The sequence below is a fragment of the Pituophis catenifer genome, unplaced genomic scaffold, assembly GCF_029215685.1.
Source record: "Pituophis catenifer annectens isolate HBS135680 unplaced genomic scaffold, rPitCat1.0.hap2 SCAF_1, whole genome shotgun sequence".
Lineage (NCBI taxonomy): Eukaryota > Metazoa > Chordata > Lepidosauria > Squamata > Colubridae > Pituophis > Pituophis catenifer.
The window spans coordinates 193,581,133-193,602,312 of NW_027256881.1; the positions used below are offsets into that span (position 1 = coordinate 193,581,133).

The following is a 21,180-nucleotide window of genomic DNA, read 5'->3' on the forward strand; positions in this document are numbered from 1 at the left end:
GCACACTACATTTTGTATGACAAAATGTGGTGATTATAAACAAGATAAAGGCTTGTTGTAATTTAATTTTCTTTGTAGCAATTAGGAGATTCAGCTGATGCAAGTGGGCATCTTACATTATTTTACAAAAACTGGTCACCAAATAAATAAGGCTACATAGCATTAGGGTTTTGATGCAAAATTATAATGACATGATTTCAAAAAGATTCTGGGGGCGATAAAGATCACACTATAGGCCTACATATCACTTATAGGGTGCCCAACCCATTTTAGAACTTAATTTATATGAAGATGCTTTACCGACAGGTAGCAAATGGTGGAAACTGAACACCTTTTTCTTTGCATTCTCTTGTCATTCTTTCCTTTACATTTTTGCACAGATCGACAACCCTAAGGATAAAATAGTACAAAGGTTAAAAAATCAAAATTATTTAACATATTCATTGGTAACATTTTATGACCAATATAAGAATGGATTTATTGTAACCTAATACAAGGATTAATTCTGGATCATTATGTGCCTGCACATTCTGCTTGGTTCTTAAATGTACATATTGCCACAAAATAATCAATAAACATTTAATAGAAACTGGAATTATATTTAAACATGTTATAATTTTTATCTTGATTAAAGCTCCCTAAATTTAAGACCTAGATGGATAGCCTCTTTATCAGGGCTTTTTCCACCACAGGGAAATTATATTGGCTCTACAGATGCCATTCCTCTGAATGTGGTAAGGAGAACCAGTTGACCAAGTAAAGGTTACAAATTTGATTATATTAATTGTAAAAGCCAAATGTACATAATGTATACTTGAAAGGCACAAGATCAAAAAGTTCTGAATAGTTCTAGAGCAGTCTCCTATAACTTAAAGCCTTAATTGATAATATGTTGGAAATAATGGAAATCATTTGCAAATTAGAATTTGTTTGGGAAATGACAAAATCATAACAAATATTAGAAATGAAAAGATGAGAACTGCCAACTTAATAGTTTCTCAATAGAATCACAAGACCAGTTATAGGACTAAACTTAGGAGGTTTTTAGAAGATAGTATCAATAAAGCCATTTAATTAAGTCGTTCTAATTGTAAGGTTTTGGGTATTGTGTAATATTTTTATAATTTAATCTTAAATTAAATCCGTATTTAACTATGCTTATGCTCATAAGGGCATCAGCAGAGAGATGATGATTGCCCTTTTCTTTTAAACAAGATCTTCCATTGGCTCAAAAAGTGCCTGATGGCAGAAGTTGTTCTTCTATTGGAGGATGGGGAAGTTAGGAGCCAAATGAATAGGTTTCCTTACTTCATCAAGAACCTTTGATGTATTACTAAAATAAGTTTCACATGGACTGTCAAATAATATAGTTTTTTTTTACTATTCCAAAAATAATCTTTATATTCTACAAAATACTTAGATCATTAAAACCTAAAACCACCACTTTTAAACAAATTTTCCAGAAAAAAAACACTGAATAATGTTTTGATTTTACCTATCCCAAGGAACGGATGTTTCAAATGATTCTCCTATTATATAATAATCCATGCCAAGGTCCTATTTAAGAAACCAGAAATGCCTTGGATTAGTATTCCATCTTAGACTCATGTATTTACTATGTATAAATATGCAACTGAAAATAGTTAAGGTATTACTGAGGCAACAGACCTGCATTTAGCTAATTAAATGACTAGGCTCAGTCCAGGAGTATGGAAAACGTATCTGAAACTTAGTTTCAAATTCCTGTCCTATCAAATTGTGGGTAATATATATCATGGACTTAATATAAGCAACATTGTAAAACTATATAATTTTATAAAGCACAAAGACAAAAAAGAAGCAAAACAATTCAATTTCCATGAGTATTTTACCTTGAAAGTTCAAAGATGTAAATATGTAATTTATAGTAAATATGTATTTACTATCTAAAACCAAACACAAGAGGGAAAAACCATTATAATAAATATAGTAAAAGGATAAAAATTGCAAGAAAATCCTGAGAAAATTAATAGCTAACAATACCACAAGGAGGAACCAGATGGTTTCTGATAGCTACTTCTTGTTACTTTTTAAAAAATCAGCCTTTTTAGAGGTTTCTGAAAAGTGATGTCCTCAAAAGAAGAGTAATGGCCTCTTGGTCACAATGCCAATTAAAGTTGTTAGCAACTTTCAATCACCATTCGATGTACAAGGGACATTTTAATAGCATATGTTCATATGTATCTCCAAGAATTCTGAAGCCCTGAAATATGGGTGCATTTCTGAATTGAATCAGTTCAGGATTTTTTCTTGCTTTACTTCAATAGCTTTCCCAGGTTAAGCAGAGTAGAAAATTATATATTTATATATTGTTCAAAAAGTAGAATAAACTTACCCTAATATAAGCAATGATAAATGTCATCATATAGCCTCTCTGTCCATTGTCTTCTCCAGCTGCAAGACCACTGCAATTTGAAAATATTAAAATATTACTTTCTAGCTCTAAAATGTCAACACTAGCCATTCTGAGGATATAATAATAGTACAGGTAGTCCTCCACTTATGATCACAACTGAGTCCAAAATATTTGTTGCTCAGCAAGGCAGTTATGAGTTTTGTCCCATTTTACGACTTGTTGCCAGAGTTGTTAAACGAATCAGTGCAGTTGTTAAGTGAATCACATGGTTGTTTAGTAAATCCAGTTTCCCCCATTGACTCTGCTTGTTGGAAACTGGTTGGGAAGCTTGCAAATGGTGATCCCAGTAAGACAATGCAACTGTTATAAATACATGCCAGTTGCCAAGCACCTGTTATTTTGATCATGTGACCATTGGGCTGTTGCAATGATGTAAGTATGAAAACTGGTCATAAGTCACTTTTTTCAGGCCCGTTGTCCCTTCGAATGGTCACTAAAGGAATGGTTGTAAGTCGAGAACTGCCTGTACTTTAGTTGCTAGAATTTATATAGATTAGGGTTAGTTCTAGATATAATAATTGACATAAGAAGTTATACATGCATGTGCATTTACACACATAGGATTTTCAAGTGACACCAAGTCCATCGTTACAATACGTTGAAATGGGAAGCCTGCAGTTTTGCACTGTTTAGATACTTCCACACAATACCGAGAAGATAAAGGACAAAGGTTTTTGCTATTTGGCAAAAAATATTATGCAGGATTTAGAGAAAAATCATTTTAAAAGATTGCCAACACAGTATAGTGGTGAGGTTGGACCAGGAAACCTGAATTCAAGTTTCAGGTTTCAGAATTCCCTTTCTGTCAACTGGTCTCTGAATACTCAAAAGGTTTTTTGGTTTTTTTGCAAGGATAACGTATGCCCCCTTCCCTTCTCCCATAGGCTACTTTAACTACCTTAAAAGTATGGCGAGGAAAGGCAAGATATATATGCAATAAAGCAGACTTTTCTAGCCCTCAAATGATGATATTGGATGTTCACATACAGACAAGCCCATTCTCAGGTATTGAAGAATGGTAAGATTTGGGCAAATAAAATATTTATCTAGGGGGATTTATCTCATGGATATTGTGGTACTCGCAAACACCCTTTTGCCGCATCCTGTCAATTCTCTGCATTAAGTTTATGATAGTTAGTCAAATTCCTCAGAGTAGGAACATTTTGGTTTGTTTTTAAAAAGGACGCTGCTTCGACTCCACTTGTTGGTGCTAATGAGCACTGTTCTATGGAAGAGTCAGGGGAGTAGGTTGCTAGCGACATGTTTGATTACATGCAACAAGAAAGGCAGTTTAAACTGGCTTGGGGACGGTTGATGCCATGGAGCTATCTTCTTTCTGCTGTTACTGGCTCTTCAAAGGAGCAAGAACCTGAAAGCCAACTGGGTCTGCAGCTTGATAAAGTGATAGCCAGACACGAGTTAACAGCTGCCTGGTGGGAAGTATAACAACCTCTTTTAATAGCTGGCTGCATTTTCTCCCTTTTTCTCTGGCATTGTGACAAAGAACACAGTGTGCAAAGGACAGTGTACAAGAAAAACCAATACGGGGCTTCTGTACAGAATCAGTAGCTAGAACAACTAATAAAAGCGCTATCTTATTCCTCATTTTGTAGTTTCAGGCCAAAAGCGAAGCACAATTGAGTAGATAGGATATGGAGCAAGAAATTGGTAGAATAGCCCATGTTTTAATTGCAAATTGATGATGAAATTATTTGTGTGTGTGTGTGTGTGTGTGTATGCAAAAAATTAAAATCTCGGGTGTTTTCCCGCGCCATTGTAAATAAGTTGGTTAAAATATTTAAAATTCTGGTTAAAATAAGCTGGGATTTTAACCAGAATTTTAAATATTTTAACCAACTTATTTACAATGACACAGGAAAACACCCGAGATTTTAATTTTTTGCATATGCACACCCCCGAAAACTTAAGAAGACATACATACATACATACATACATGTCTTTGGTTATTCAGGTTTTCTCCCGCGTAAAATTGGAAGTGTCTTGGCGACGTTTCGACGAAGTCTCATTCGTCATCTTCAGGCTGGTGTTTTCGGCTTCATGCTTCTAGGAGCAATGTATGATCGCAGCTGTTTCTTCCTTTTAACTGCCAGTGGGGGTGTGAACTGATTGGGTGGGAGCTTGGCTGTGTTCTGATTGGGTGGAGGTGTGTTCTGATTGGCTGGGTGTGTGTTCTGTTTGGGGGGGGCTTGGTTGTGCTCGGGTTAGTCTGAGTTGCAGGAGGATTTGAGCTGGTGAGCTGTCTTGCTGTTGTTTGGCTTCGCGTTCGTGGTCATGCCACATCTTCATGGTGGGTGTCAGTTTGCTTCATGTATGGATTGGAGGGGTTTAAAGTGGCTAATGATGCAGCTGTGGTCTGGCTTCTGGTTTGTGGTCATGCCTCATCATCGGTGTGGGTTTTGGTTTGCTTTTTGTGTGGATGTGTGGTGGTGACATCCTGTGTGGTTTTCGTGAGTGTGGGTCTGGTGTCATTCTTTGTGTTAGGGACTCATTTGTCAATAACGCGAAGCCAAACAACAGCAACACAGCTCACCAGTTCAAATCCCACTGCAACTCAGACTAACCTGAGCACAACCAAGCCCCCACCCAAACAGAACATACCCCCATCCAATCAGAGCACAGCCAACCCCCCATCCAATCAGAGCACAGCCAAGTCTCCAACCAATCAGAACACACCTCCACCCAATCAGAACACAGCCAAGCTCCCACCCAATCAGTTCACACCCCCACTGGCAGTTAAAAGGAAGAAACAGCTGCGATCACACATTGCTCCTAGAAGCACGAAGCCGAAAACACCAGCCTGAAGATGACGAATGAGACTTCGTTGAAACATCGCCAAGACACTTCCAATTTTACGCAGGAGAAAACCCGAATAACCCAAGACCTACATACAAACACCCACAAAAACCTCAGAAAACAAATGTATGTATGTATGTATGTATGTATGTATGTATGTATGTATGTATGTATGTGTGTGTGTATATGTATATATATTTCAATACTTCAAAAGGCACCGTACTTCTTTGAATCTGAATGTTTGGGGATGTTTTGGAATAATCCTTTTATAGAATAACATTGAAAAATAGAATGCTATTAGCAAAACCTGTAAAAGAACTGAAGTTAACAAAAGATCTTCTTAGCAGTAGCAATGCTGTTATTTTTTTTCTTAAATGGAAAATAAAGTTGTTGTAATCTGAATAAATATCTTCACCATAGTTTCATTATCAGACCCATAATCAATCAAACTAGCTGGACACAAATTACCCTTCCATTACTCAGCTTATAAAAGTGAAATGTTTTCTGTTTCCTTGCAACAGCACAGAGCAATAGGTGACAGGAGGTGGGATATATATAATTAATCAAGTTCTGTTGATTAAAGACAGACAATTTCCTTTTTAAAACAGACTTGTTCATTCCAGCTGTAAGTCAATAATGAACATTATTATACCTTAATCTCTAAACATTACTCTCCTTCCCTATATTGACTCATTTAGTATCAGAAGTTACTTTTAAAAATTAGAAAAAGAAAACTATTATAAACAGACATGACTTCAGCTGAGTAAGATAAGTATTTACATTTTGTTGTAATAGTTATGGCTTTGCCAAAATGCACGCTTAGGCAAACTAATAGCAATAATATTTGCAATATTTATTATAAAAACATAATTACTGAATATGTGCAGCTAAAAAGAGACTCACAACAATGTTTGTTTGTTCTCACTTTTTCATTTTCTATAACTGAAAAATGCGTGACATCCAAGGGTCCAGCCAGCTCTACTTAACTCTGAAAAGGTTTTAGGATAATAAATGAAAAGTAGCAGTAATAAAACTTTAAAAATCATACCCAAATTTTGCAGCAATATCATAAACCTGCTTTTCGTGCTGGAGGACTTTCTCTCTGTTACCTTCAAAGACCAACGTAGCAACACATAATACATTGGGATCAAATCCTTTGAACTGTGGAAAGAAAGCACCTGCATTAATTATATTATTGTAATATGGACAGCAAGATCTCCGTTATTATTGTCACTAAATTCATTTTCATATTACTTTTGATAAGATCAATTTCAAAAGTAAGAAGCATGACATGACTTTTTTTTAAAAAAGTGAAGTTGAGAATTCAGTTTTTGAAGTTTTTCAGGCTCAATTAAACTAAAGTATAATTTCAATTGCCAAATACCAACAAACATCATATTTCTTCAAGTAAAATCCAGAAATAACAAGAGGCCTGGTAGCTAGAGAAAATAACAGGGACAGCAGATGCCAATGTTTCATTTCTATTGGCATGGAAATGCAGAACAAAAGGGATCAATCACTATCTCATGTTATAACTTACCTCCTTCCCCCATTTTGGGTTTCAGTGGTAAAGAGGATGCTAACTTCAGTTCCAAATACTTGGGGGAAGGGAGTTATGGTATGCTTAATATTGGATTATCTACAAGGCTAATAATGTGTTTTTTACAGGTTATAAAATTGTTCTGGGGGAAAATCATTTTAAGAACATTTCAAATTATGCTCATTTAAAAAAACAAACCCAACTAAAGCTTGGGTTTATAGAGGATATCATAATTTAGATCCCAATCATACTTCAAGAAAAGCACCAGTTCAGTCCTGAGTTCAACAGTCCCTCGTAATACTCTCCATCTCTATAGCTCACACTTCAATCAGTCTCCATTGGCAGCTAGTCTATAATGGCTTCCTCAGGGCACCATGCACTCCTTAAATGTCTGCTGTTCTTGTCCACACTTCACCCCAGAAAACCCTTTAAGCAGCCCAAGCCAAAGCAGCACATCCTTCCTGCTGGTCTGCTGCAGGTAGGACAATTTTTTTTTAAAAAAATAACATCCTAACATCCTAAGTTCCAACCATATCACCTCACTTAAAATGGAATACTCAAAACAGTTTGAGTAACTTAAATTAGAATGAGATGTTGAAAACATTTTTCCATTCAAAATAACTGCATTTTGGATTGCAAAACACATGCGTTTTTGTTCATCTGCAAACCATCGCTATCAAACTGTCATCCATACTAAAACTACTGTCTGTGAAACACAAAAATATTTAAAATGTGTATTTTTTGTATTGCAAGATTAAGATTAGATACCTTCGTGATGTAAAATTTTTTCAACCCATCCAGTAGTGATGTAAAAATAGATGCAACCTGTGGTTTAAGGGCATGACCTTGCCAAGAAAGAGAAAAGATATTGTAAGACACCAGAAAGATGAATAAAATTCAGATATGCATAATGGGAATGTATGCAATACATTAATTATTTGGATGCATGCATATGTACTTGAAACCCAGGAAATTTTGAGATATAGGGTGAAATGAAGCATTTTTGCATAAAATACTATTTTTTGATCTAGCATTTCATGATATATAAGTTATACACTACATCATTCTGACCTACTTCCTGGATTTATATTCTCCGGTATAATTGTATGGTAGCCTTTTCAAGACTCAAGCACACAAAGAATGTGGAACTTAATTCTCAGGGCTTTGGTGGTGGTGGTGGGGGGGGAATCACAAACAGCACTGAGCATAAGGTAAAAGATTTTAGGGCAATCTGTGCTTATTCACTGAACTTTAGCTAAGTTCAATTACTTCCTTAAGGCTCTTAATGAACTGGCTTTTACCATGATTGCTGCTCCTACACTTGGGGACGTCTCTTTGGGGAATTTCTGTTTGTTGCCTTGCCTTTTCTCATGAGAGGGGAATTTTTCTATCACCCTGTTTATACTCTTCCATAATCATGATAGGCCTCACCAACTCTCACCAAATACATCAAAATACAAAGAGGGATTAGAATATTGCAAGTGCCATATAGAATAGAATATTGCAACTGCAACCCTACCAACAGAATACTAATGCTAACAGAGCTTTTTAAAAGTGGAGGATTGTCCAGCAGCATGATATGTTTCTCATAGGACATTTGCTCCAAGTAGTACTTATTTTCTTTTCTTAAAGCCTATAAATTGATTTGTGACTAAAGTTGGGATTGCACTTTTTTTAAAAAAATGTTTGTTGCATGATGAAGTACTTGTCCCAATTAGCTGTTCAAGAAATTTTAATCCAATTAATCTAACTAACAAATCAATATTATAGTCCTGGCATGTTTTAGCAACATTTGAATTTCATGAAACCACTTATTGGTTATTAACAGGTGAGAAAACAGTAAATGCTGGAACAAATGTAGTGATGGCTATCTCTTTACGGTAGTAAGTAACTGAGAATAACTTACACATCATGTCTTAGTTTCCTGACTGCAATGTTGGGTTACAATTTACCAAGATTAACATCAAAGGAAGCTTACCCAAGTTCTCAAGAACAATTTAGGATGTGTCTAAGAACTCAAGCGTATTGTATGTGGTTTTTGACATTTTTTTTAAAGCAAAAAAAAATTACTTAAAAAAACAAGTTGGTAGGTATCAATAGCTACTGCAGTTACAAGAGCACACGCTTCATGTTTGTCATTTTGTGATAACCTGGATAGTTCTTTGAATATTGACTGCAAAAATGAGCTATGATGATTAACATCAGATGGATAAGACAGTAGAAAGTTGCAGCACATGAAATAAGTACAGGAAAAATAGACCGTATATTCCTGGATGCTGTTTCCAATTCACTACTTACAATTAAGGAAGGTCTGGTTACCAAAACAATTCCTAAAAGTTTAGTTAAAAACCTACCAAACTGAAACTGTACATTGTCCATCAGGCGAATGGATGCAGGAGCACATCGCTATGGGGAAAGAATAAAGAATAGTGGTGAAACATACAAATTAAATTATATCAATGCGCCTGAAAAAAACCTGGCATGGGAATAAGTACTGCTGTCTGACCAACTGTTAAACACAGAACTTCTGCAAAGGGTTTTCATTATTCAGTAAAAAGATATTCAATAATTCCTCCTCAACACAGGGAGTCAAGATTAATGCTTTTAAAATTTGAACCATAATATATTGTTATATTGGGCCTTTTAAATAAATTGCAGATATTCAAATATATCTGAGATGCAGTACTTTAAAAGATTTTTAATACTGTATTGAACCACACTTAACTACACATGGTTGAGGAGAATACTTTCTAAAATATATATTTTTTTGATCTTTTAATGACTCCGTAATCCCTCGCATCGGGGTGGAGTCAGGGCAACTGAATGGAGCCGAGTGCTTACTGGCCGAATGCCCTTCCTATTGCCAATGCAGAGTTCGCAGCTGATATTTACTCATTGTGCCCAGAGAGAGAACTAACCGCCGCTATCTAGGATCGAACTCACAGCCTCCTGATTGTGAGGTGAGAGCTCCATCTCTAGGCCACTGCACCACTCAACTTTCTAAAATATAATGCCATATCATAAATACAAGTTAATTGTAACAGGTCAAAAACCACTTCAGAAATGTGATAGCAAAGAAAAACCCTGTTGCTTAAATCTGAAGGATGAATTCAACCACCAGTTTCCCTTGGCCAAACAGTAAAATGTATATTTGTGTGTAATTTGCTCTCCCCTCTGCAATCTGCCCTGTAAAATCTGCCCTAGAGAATTAGGTGGCTCCCTTGAGCAGGTTTTAGGTAGGATGCCTGGAATTGCAATTGAAGGCAGGGAAGAGAAAATGTGCTTAGATGTTAAATTTCACACAAAGAGGTAAAATCAGAGGTACATAGCAGATACTTTAAAAATAGTCAAAAGATGACCAGAGCAAATAAAGAATAAAAGTAATGAAAAGACAATGGAAGATTTGAGCATTTATAGAATACGGTGCCGTTCAAGAGTAGAGAGGAGAAAGGATAAAGCATGTATCAATATATATATATAAACAAATAGAAAAACAAGTAGAAGTGTGCTTGTACAATGGACTGTTTCATGTCCTGTATTCTGTCTTCTCCAAAAATGTCCCTGTGGCTTCAAGGAATAGCATAAGATCTGATATTATGAGAAAATTAAGAAATGGGGAAAGAGAGAGGGCATTAGCCTTTTTTAAATTAGATATCTGAAAGGAATATAAATGAAAAAAAAAAGATAGGAAAAAATGAATAAAATATAAAGAAGTAAACAAAAGTCTGGGAGATTACAGGTTTACAATGTATTAACTACCTATCCATTATAGATTATAATACGGTACTTAAAAAAAGTAAGAATCACTATTAGATTTTAAAATAAGAATGTTGCTTGAAATTTGAAGTTTCTCCAGTTTAACATTTTTATTAGGTCTCTATTTCAAAATTATATTAACTAGGCTTTTATAAGAAAAATACTGATTTTAATGTAATGGAAATAAACGGAAAGCCTTTTCTACTTCTGAAAATTTGCCTGCTTATCCCCTTTCCTTCTTAATTCCTTAGATTTATCAGAATAACAGAGTTTGAAGGGATTTGGGGGGGTTTTCTAGTCAAATATAATTAAATACATTAAAATATTTTTAAAAATATTCTTAACTGGGTTTTGTTTTGTTTTTTTGAAAAATACAAGAAAACACCTTCTATATCCCTTTTAATGCTGATAGAAAGTTTAATAATTTGGGGGGAAAACCACAATAAAATAACTGATGCCACTACACTTAAGTAACATAACTCTTCTCCAAACATGCGAACAATCACATTTTTTTATTACATGAAAATAGTCTATATCTAGGTTTAATTAGTTTGATTTGATATACATTGGATTTAAAATACTCAGGACTAATGCCCTCTTTGGAATTGATTAGGTTATTGAATTGCAGTTTTAAACATATTCTTCAGCCTGAGAGGCAAGTGGAGTAGGGCACAAGCATGCCATCTAGTGAAAGCACTTGATACTGCAGCTTTTTAAAAAGTGCAATTAAATACAATTTGAAGACAAGATTACTTTACCTGCTTTGCTACTTCTCTTAAACAGGCCACCCCTTTCTCAAAGTTTGGAAATACTACAGAGCCGTACTTTTGGTATTCAGGGACTGGTCGAATTTTTACTGTAACTTCTGTTATCACTCCAAGGATTCCTTTATAAAAAGAGGAAAATAATCATTTTGCTATTGCAGCTGAAAGATATAGAGAATTTTATGATTTCATACCAATATCCAAAATTCTATTCCACATATTATTTAAAGTCATTAAAAAATGGAAACCACACAATAGTGTAGTTCATTTCTTTAAATGTTTCCCATCCTTAAAATTCCAAATGGTAATGTACAGGGAATGCAGTATTTCTCAAACTGTGAGGATTAGCCTTCCAAATATAATAGTATTTACTCACTATAGCATATTATAAGACTAAATTTTTAAAAACAATATTAAAGCTGTTATTTAATCTTCTGAAAAGTAACTAAAACTCAACTTGTGAAGTAGATTTGTGAAAGGACCCAGCACAAAGTACTGCTCTAGCACTCATTAAAACGAGAATAATTCACACTATTTGATATAAATAAAACATCTAAATATGTTTTTATTTGCAAATATAAGTTATTTAAAATGGAAATGACTTCTGACTACAAAGAAAAAGATAGACATATTTCAGAAAGAAACATTTGCAGGTCTATGCAAATGAGTTCACAAAAGTATATTGACGCCCAATAAATTACTGTCTGTTTCAAAATCCAATCAACCTTAGAAACCACATGAATACAGTGGCTGTGGGCTGATACATATATCATGATTTTATTCTGGTTTAATACAGTAAGTGAACTTTGCAGTTGTGATTTGTAAATGGTACTTTATGGCTAAGTGTAATCAATCATAGTTTGTTAAAACCATGATTAAATAAAGCATGATTTTGCATAATCTCTGAACCCTGCTATTTATTCAAGTCACTTCAGGTGAGAGTTATGAAAATCTGACTAGTCATTAATTTGTTCTAATTATTCTTCAATATATTTATTTGGTTCATCAAACATATTAAGGATTTGCTTCTGAAAGCCATTATGTTAAGAATTTATCCATAAGGAAATGTATAGACAAACATTTCTGAACTATGAATAACACTATCCATAGTTAGGCAAAATATCTAGGATGAGTTCACTCTATCTGTACTAAATAAAATCAGTAAATATAACAGTACAGGTACTCGACCTACAACTATTCATTTACTGACCATTTGAAATTACAACACTGAAAAAAAGTGATTTATGACTTTTTTACACTTATGACCATAGCGGCATTCCTGTGGTCATGTGATCAAAATTTGGATGCTTGACAACCAGCATATATTTATGATGGTCGCAGTGTCCCAGGGTCATTTGATCCTCTTTTGCAACCTTCTGATGAACCAAATCAATGGGGAAGCCAGATTCACTTAACAACCGTGTTACTAACTTAACAACTTCAGTGATTCACTTAACAACTGTGACAAGAAAGGTCTAAAATGGGACAAAACTCACTTAACAACTGTTTTGCTTAGCAATGGAAATTTGGGGCTCAACTGTGGTTATTAAGTCAAGGACTAACTGTAGCGTTTAATAAAGCACTTCTAAAATATATTCTTTTTTAAGTGTATTTTAACATTTTTTTTCAGCTTGATTATACAGGTTGAGTCTTATGCAAATGGAAATCTTAAATTAGGTGCCCTTAATATAGTGTTAGATTTAAGACTTCTGTGTTTTGTTTGACATATAAAATGCATAAAATTTGTAATTTTCTACCAAGATTGAGAAGAAAATTCTGGTCAAAGTTTTACTTTGCATTTAGTAAGTGACAAAAAAAATTAGTGGCGTCAGATGATGTTCTGTTGCCTTTTCCTTTAGTTTTTCTGTCAATGATTAGGACTTCCTTTTAATATCTGTCATATTAAGACATTATATGTCATTGCCTCCACTGAATAGACCCGATATGAGGCCATATTAACTAATGGATTTAAGCTGCAGAAAGGATAATGTTTTAAAATTAGCAAACCTTACTTAAGGTAAGGCCAGACTGATTGTGGAAGCAGTTATCCAAAGAGGTAGTACACCTGATTTTATTAGATGTATTCAAATAGAAGTTAGATAGTTTTCAGTCTAAAATGCTTTATCTGGATTCCCATATCTAGCACAAAGTTAGATTTAAGATTTAAAAGGGCCCTTCCAACACAATGATTAACTAAATGGCTGCCACATGGGGAAGAGTTGCTCTCCAAAATATACTAGCCATTGTATGACAGCCAATAAAAACTCCACAGCATTTACTAGGAAAAAAATGATGAAGCTGATCTTAACCATTTACCTCTAGCCTCTATTGAAGAAGTTCCCTGCCAAATGATGCACATGAATGCATCCATCCACCATTTAAATTGCTTTAGACTGCTGTTTGGGCTCATGTGATAGTTCAGGTAAAAACAGTGGAAGCTGGTATCTTGCAACATGTCAGTATCTCACTTTTATGTTATTGCTTTTTCAATCCCCATTATGCACCAAGGTAAATGTCCCTAGGAACCACACTTAGAATTCAAAATATAGAATATAGGCTCAGTAGTTTAACACTGATACTCGCAACGTGGTAGCTACGAGTATCAATGTTATAAAAGTTCAGTTGTTAGGCTCACAAAACAGAGCTATGCTATTTTGTGTTGAATTGCATGAGTCAGATGAAGACAGTGGCATTTGCAGGAAGTAAGAGACATGTGGGCAGAATGACCAAAGCAACACTGCCCTATTGTGACACTGGCCCTCTTCCCTATTATACGTGCATGCATGTGCAAAAAGAGAAGAGCTTGTGGTGTAACAGTGCATTGAGGCACTCCATATTTTGTTGAAAAACTTTGCAAGTACCCATGATTGTACATGGGTACATAGTAAAATTCTTTTTCCTTAAATCAGAAGTATTAATTAAATCAAATTTAATTAAATATTAAATAAATTAATTAAATATTGCGTTATAGAAAGCATTAAAGTATTGCAATTTTTTTAAAAAATATATATATATACCTTCAGATCCTAAAATGAAATGATGAATATCAGGTCCTGTTGACATGCGTGGTCCTTGACAGTTTTTTTGGATTACGCCTTTGGGTGTTACCATTTTTATATGAACCACCTATATAAAATAGAACCTGCTTAATACTACCTTTGAGAATATATAAAATATGCATATATATTAAATGCCCAGGAAAAACTAAATCTACATCCTATTTTGCCATTGTAGATAGAAATAAGGGAGAAACTGACACCACAGAACTTTGTATTACTCTAAATAATATGATCTAGTAAAAAAATGTTGGTGCCATCTTAATTCTTTTCCTCCCAAACCCCAAAACGCAAAGGAGTATATACATTGTTTTCTTTTCATATGTGTCAAATAAATCCAATATTTGTCAATCACTAAACTACATTTTAATAAACATCAGCTAATATTTGTTAGTAACAGAAATATAAATGCAGAGGTTAGATTATTTATTGATAGAAAAATAGAAAAAAATAATAAGAATTATAGAAAATATTTACCAGATCTTCAATATTTCCATAAACATTTTTCTTCATGCCTGATGCTCGGGTGGCTACCCATCCTCCAAGAGTACTAAATTCCATCGAATCTGGTTCATGGCCTGTACAATAACCACTTTCACCAAGCTAAATAGAAAAAAAAAACCCATTACTTTAACCACTTTTAGCTGTTAATGTCCATTGCAAAGTTCAGTTTTTTAAATGCTTTAAAAGCTACTTCACTTAGACAATACAAGTAGTCCTCGATTTACAACCATTCATTTATTGACCTTTCAGTTACAACAGACTGAAAAGTAACTTATGACCGTTTTTTTACACTTACAATTATTGCAGCATCTCCATTGTCATGTGATCAAAACTGTGACACTTGGCAACTAGTTCATATTTATGACTGTTGTAGTTGTCTTGGGCTTATGTGATTACCTTCTGACAAGCAAAGTCACATAATCAGGTACTTGGCAAATGGCATGTAAATGATAGTCACTCTCTCCTCGGGTCATTTGATCACCATTTGTAAGCAACCCAGCCAGCTTCCAACAGTCAATGGGAGAATGAGATTCGCTTAATGACATTACTCATCGTCAGTTGAGAAGTACCTGTATTCTACTTTTTCTTGATGGATTGTGTTCAAACAATGTTGGTATTTGACCCACTATCAACTTCTTCTTGCTTCCAATGCTGGAACAAGTACACAGAACTCTATCTAAATTTGATAATGGCTGGATGATGGTGAACGTGACATTATAGTGAATAAGTGGTGGTACTGTCAGTCAGAAGAAACAAAATACATTCAATTTGTCCTGATGGTTGTACACTACTTGGAAGAGTAAATCCGTAGTCTGGTAAGGATCCTTAACTCCACCTCTTTATGGATATCCAGATGGTGATGGAAGTTAAAAATTGCAATTTTATGCTTTTCCTGAATCTTATTCATATCTTGATTGCAACCTAGTTAGACCACAGGAATGTAGTTTTCTTAGGATTACCTTAGAAGAGTATTTGAAAGTTCTCCAAAAGACCAAAATATCACAAACTAGGCAATTCTAGGGGTATAATCAGGAGTGGGCTTCAAACCTTTAACCCGGTTGCTGGGTGAGCGTGGCCATGGTGGACATGGCCTAGTCGGCCTCCTGCACCATGGCGTTTTTGCCCTCCCCAGGCTCCAAAGGCTTTCCTCAAGCCTCCAGGAGGGTGAAAACTTCCTGAACTTCCGGTAGGCCCGTTTTTCACCCTCTCCAAACCTCCGTGCGCACCCTGCATTTACCTGCATCCAAAATGGGCTGTGTGGGGACTCCTGGGAGGGGCGGGGAGGGGCCAGTCAGGAGTGGGATTTTGGGGTTTTCCGAACTGCACAGAATCTTAGCTAGAGGTTCTCCTGAACCCCTGTGAACCCCCAGCAGCCCACTCCCGAGTATAATATGCCTACAATTAGTCCTTGTTTAGCGACCATTCACAGTAATGACAATTATGAAAAAGTAACTTTGCAACCGCTTCTTGCATTTTCGACCAATGCGAGTCTCTAAAACAAAGGAAAGCTTAAATAAGGTCATAAGGACGGTCATGGTTTCACTTAGTGACCACTTTGCTTAACAACTAAGTTGCCAATACCAATAGTGGTTGCTAAACGAGGATTACTTGTATATTGAAATACTTGATCTTTTGTGTAAAGATGGCGGATACAATTTAAGGCATTGGTGTTCACCTTTAAAGCCCAAAACATCCTTGGACCTGATTATCAGAGACTGTCTACCTTGGTATGAATATATCTACATATTAAGATCAACAAGACATGTCATCTGCTTTCTATTTCTTCATCTATTTGGCAAATAGGAAAGGCCTGCTGTTTGGTATCAGAATTCTAAATCAGAGGATCCACATAACTACCATTGCATAGTTCATATGAATTTTTTAAAAAAACTTCAAACATTTAATATCTTTTGAAGAGAGTCTGGGTAAAGGTACCACTAAATGTAGAATGAATTCATAATTAGGAAGTAGATTCCCAAAGTACATGTTATTTAAAACAGAATTCATTACTATTACAAAGGCGTCAAATGTTTTATTTTAATAAGAGCCTTTTGTTCTTTTAGTAAGACTAAAAGAACAAAACTAGCTATTCTAGTTAATACCCATATTTCATTATTTGACTACATAATTTTCTTCAAGATGATAGCTTATTCTGGATCTAAATGGAAGTTGATAGAAATGTTCCCAAAGATAGTGATAATGTTGTTTCTGGTCAATCATTAAAAAACCAATTTTTAACATACATATTATACCTGCTAAGATTAAAATAAACAGAAAAATTAATAACATAACAACTGCCATTAGGCGGATATAATGTGCATAACCGTACAAATATATTTACTTTATGAGCCAATATATGGCAGTATATTTGGAGCTATAAAAATACCAGCATTCTCAAAAACGTAGTGATGATACCTGTTTTTCCAAGTCTTGGCCAACAATGCCAGCATCAACGTGAGCAGTTAAATTTTTCTCATCTATCCAGTGAATCCTGTTCTATTACAAAAAAACAACAACAAAGGACTTGTGAAAAATACTGGCATTTAATTATTCAACAAAGCACAGTTAAAGTCAGTGATTAGCATAGCAGTAGGCATTAATTATGTGTAAAAACCACCATTCCAGGAATGGAATGTTCCTTCTCCAAAGGCAGAGTTTTGCATAGCTGTATAGACTATAAATCAATAGAGACAAGAAGATGAATGGACCTTGTCTATTTGCATTGCTGAAATTGCACATATGAAGACAAAAACATCAGTCAGAAATCAGAATCCATACATTCTTTTAAGAATTAAGGAATTAATGAGATGAGGTTGAAATCAAATTTCATCTTACTTCAATTAACCGCAGATGTTGAAATAATTCTAAAGTGACAATATACCAAAGACAAGGCTTTCAGAATAGTGAAAAACTTCGAGACATGATTTTCAAAAAGAAAATAGTAGGCTCGTGCCAATTTTAAACTCTTTGGTGTAAGTTTGTCCCTTATTTTATACTCCGATATCTGTTTATGAAAGTGATATTACAAATACTAGACTTTAAACTGGGGTGAGACCTAACCTGCTTTTATACAATGTATGTTTCTAAAACTGCTCCTCCACTAGTACTTAATCCCCACACAATAATTCCTTGATGAAAGAATTTTTCCCATGCTCTTACAACATGAACTTCATCTTATCCATTGTGAGTGTGAGTGAAAAAGCATAGAATAGAATAGAATAGAATAGAATAGAATAGAATAGAATAGAATAGAATAGAATAGAATAGAATAGAATAGAATAGAATAGAATAGAATAGAATAGAATAGAATTTTTTATTGGTCAAGTGTGATTGGACACACAAGGAATTTGTCTTGGTGCATATGCTCTCAGTGTACATAAAAGAAAAGATAAGTAATTAGCAGGATCAGCCTTAAAGTTATATTTTCCACTTATTCATACAGCTATCCCAAAACAGCTTCAAGGTTTGCAAAATCGTTTATGCTTTGTCACTCATAACCTGGGAGGGAAACCAGACAGTTTAGCAATAATTTCAAACAGAGGCAATGATGAAGAAGAGGCATCAGCGATAGGGACTGCACATTTCATGCTAATATTGTTTTCTACCAACTCAAGGATGTGTGGGGGAAGAGAACAATCCTACCAGTAGATTTTTACAGTACACAGAAGAATGGAATTCCAACTCTATTGGTAAAATCAGTTTTCTTCTCCTTCCCCTAATCTGTCTAGACTGCATCTGAATATATTTGTAGCTTCTTCAGAAGGAAGGGGTGAGAAAATCCTGCTTGTCAATGTATATCAGGGGTATCAAACTTATGGCCCGCAGGCCAGGTATGTCACATGCTGGCCACACCCATGCCCATTTTAGCGAAGGGGGAAAAAGCTGCGATATGTCATGTGACGACAATGTGCCATCACAAGTTTGACACCCTTGATGTAAATCCACTACCATGATGTTAGGTTTCATCCAAATTAATGAGACAAACTAATATTCCGTAATGCGTGAAATCACATATCAGTTTAAAAAACCAGTCTTGGCTTCACATTAATTAGTTCTGACAAAACATTCACAATTTTTTGATAGAATTTTATGTCTTTAATTACTGTATCAGTTGTGAACCCTGAAAGTTTTTTTTAAGTGAACTAATGCTGAAATAGTATTATCTCTAATGCAAGTAAACAGCAACAAAATGACCTTGGGAATATAAAACTGGGTTTAAAACTATTTAATTGCTCACTGTAATATTTATTACCACTGACAAAGTTTAAATCTAAACTGTAGCCTTATTTTCATTGATTACTATTAAAGAATGTGGATGATCGGGATCATGAATCAGATTCAGCTGGTTTACCACAATCTGGATCTTACTTTTTCAAATCACAAGCTCTACAAAATCCAATGTATTTGATGGTATATAAAATGAGGTGATAAAGCTGTCTCCTAATTCCATATTTCATACTGCTATCAACTAGAAATGATGTCTCAACTTATAGATCTGGTCACAAAAAAAATGTACTGCCATATTTTTAAAGTGGTCTTTTAATCACAATTTTCTTCCTAACATCCAATCAATTGGCTCCCTTGTGTGGTCCTTGTAAGCAGAATATTTAACAGTTTCTTCACATGTGTTATTAAATAAAGGCCTTTTGCTATTTCAGAAACTACTGAAATTAACTGATGAATTTGTCATTAAAAACCTAAAGGAGGGTTCTGGAGGGAACTTTCATCACATCAATATCAATATATATAATATCCGATAATTTTAAATTTCAAGTTTTAGGATAAATTGATGAAATGCTATTAGCACGATTGATACAAATTGTTTAAGTTATTCTGATTCTCAAGACTAATATTGTGAATGTTCTTGCTGGAAACTGCTGAACACTTACTGAAAATATTTTATAAACTCATCATGTTATCAGGAGATGTCATTTAAAAAGCTAATTCTTATCAAATAACTTGTGAGAAATAATGGATTTAAAATATGTGAAAAACAGATTAAAATGTTTACACAGCTACTCAGTATAAAGACATCACAAGTGATGACATAAATTCCAGAAGGATTAAAATGCTCAATGAATTAAGCTCAATGAATTTGGGGCCTGCCTTAAACTAAGTGAAACATTATATGAATGACATTCTGTGAAATTCACTTGCAACTATTTTGCACACATACCATTTGTGAAGTGTCTAGTGAAACAATTGTTCTTTTTTCATCTGGAGGACACTCAAGTGCGCTGGTAACGCTTGTACCTCCTACAGATATGAGAAACAGATCAATTTATATTTCATTTGTTACCTCAGTATTATAATTTATAATATCCACTGACAGAATAGAGAATGCTGTGAATGAAATTACGATGTAAGCAAAGGATGAGACCAAGGAGAACAAGCCCCAGTCCCAAATATTTATGGGATTTAAATAAAAGATGCATATAAGGATTTCAATAAACAAAATACCATGTGGCAAAAGGTATTTGCTATTTAAACTAAACAATTCTATTTGACATATCTTAAGATATTATTGTGCTTTGGGGCCTGCCTTAAAAAACATTTCTTAAAAAATGTTGATAGTTTGATTACTTACCACCATAAGGTATAATACAAATATTATGCTTGCAGGCTATTTCCACAATTTTAACTACATCATCATGGCATTCTACAAAAATGAAGAGAGTAGTAGTAAGTAGTAAGAGTAGTAACATTATATTTTAACGTAAATTACTGAATAATGCAGCTAATCCCAAAACATTTAGAAGTCAGTTTTCTAATAATTAAAATACTTAATTGTATTCAATGAATAAAGTCACCAATATTTCTGACAGCTTTTAGACTGAAAAGAATACTTAATGCAAAATAACCATTAACTATGGGAGAAAATCTCACCAGGCTCAAGGTTGACTCAGCCTTCCATCCTTTCTAAGGTAGGTAAATTGAGGACCCGGTTTGTGGGGGCAATAAGCTGACTTTGTATAAATACACAAAAAGTATGAAGGCTATTGCTTAACACATTGTAAGCCGCCCTGAGTCTCCGGAGAAGGGCGGCATATAAATCAAATTAAAAAAAAAAAAAAAAAATGAGACGCTAGGCTCCTTTTAAGCATTTGAGCCCATATTATAAATATTCTAAAATGTGTATGTTGTTTAAAAAAATCAAATTAGCTTGGATTAACCAATCATAATACAGCAGAATTGATTGTTACAGTTCAAACATCGAGTTGCAGATTCAACAGAATTTCCAAAAAAAAAAAAAGGTCAAACAAAAAAGCCGTCAAGTCCAAGAGTCTTTAA

General features: G+C 34.5%; 1 protein-coding gene across 2 annotated transcripts in view; it reads right to left on the reverse strand.

Moving 5' to 3' along the window:
- The window catches only part of AGPS (alkylglycerone phosphate synthase), a 55,997-nt gene that overhangs the window by 12,980 nt on the left and 21,837 nt on the right, over positions 1-21,180 (reverse strand). For both annotated transcript variants that reach the window (XM_070932058.1, XM_070932142.1), the window contains 12 exons: positions 20,477-20,548; positions 20,066-20,145; positions 17,305-17,385; positions 14,863-14,988; positions 14,347-14,455; positions 11,324-11,451; positions 9,164-9,215; positions 7,578-7,654; positions 6,318-6,430; positions 2,375-2,444; positions 1,496-1,557; positions 301-390 (listed from right to left, as the gene is read on the reverse strand). In XM_070932058.1, the coding sequence (XP_070788159.1) occupies positions 301-390; positions 1,496-1,557; positions 2,375-2,444; positions 6,318-6,430; positions 7,578-7,654; positions 9,164-9,215; positions 11,324-11,451; positions 14,347-14,455; positions 14,863-14,988; positions 17,305-17,385; positions 20,066-20,145; positions 20,477-20,548 (1,060 nt within the window). The remainder of the gene's footprint in view (positions 1-300; positions 391-1,495; positions 1,558-2,374; positions 2,445-6,317; positions 6,431-7,577; positions 7,655-9,163; positions 9,216-11,323; positions 11,452-14,346; positions 14,456-14,862; positions 14,989-17,304; positions 17,386-20,065; positions 20,146-20,476; positions 20,549-21,180) is intronic.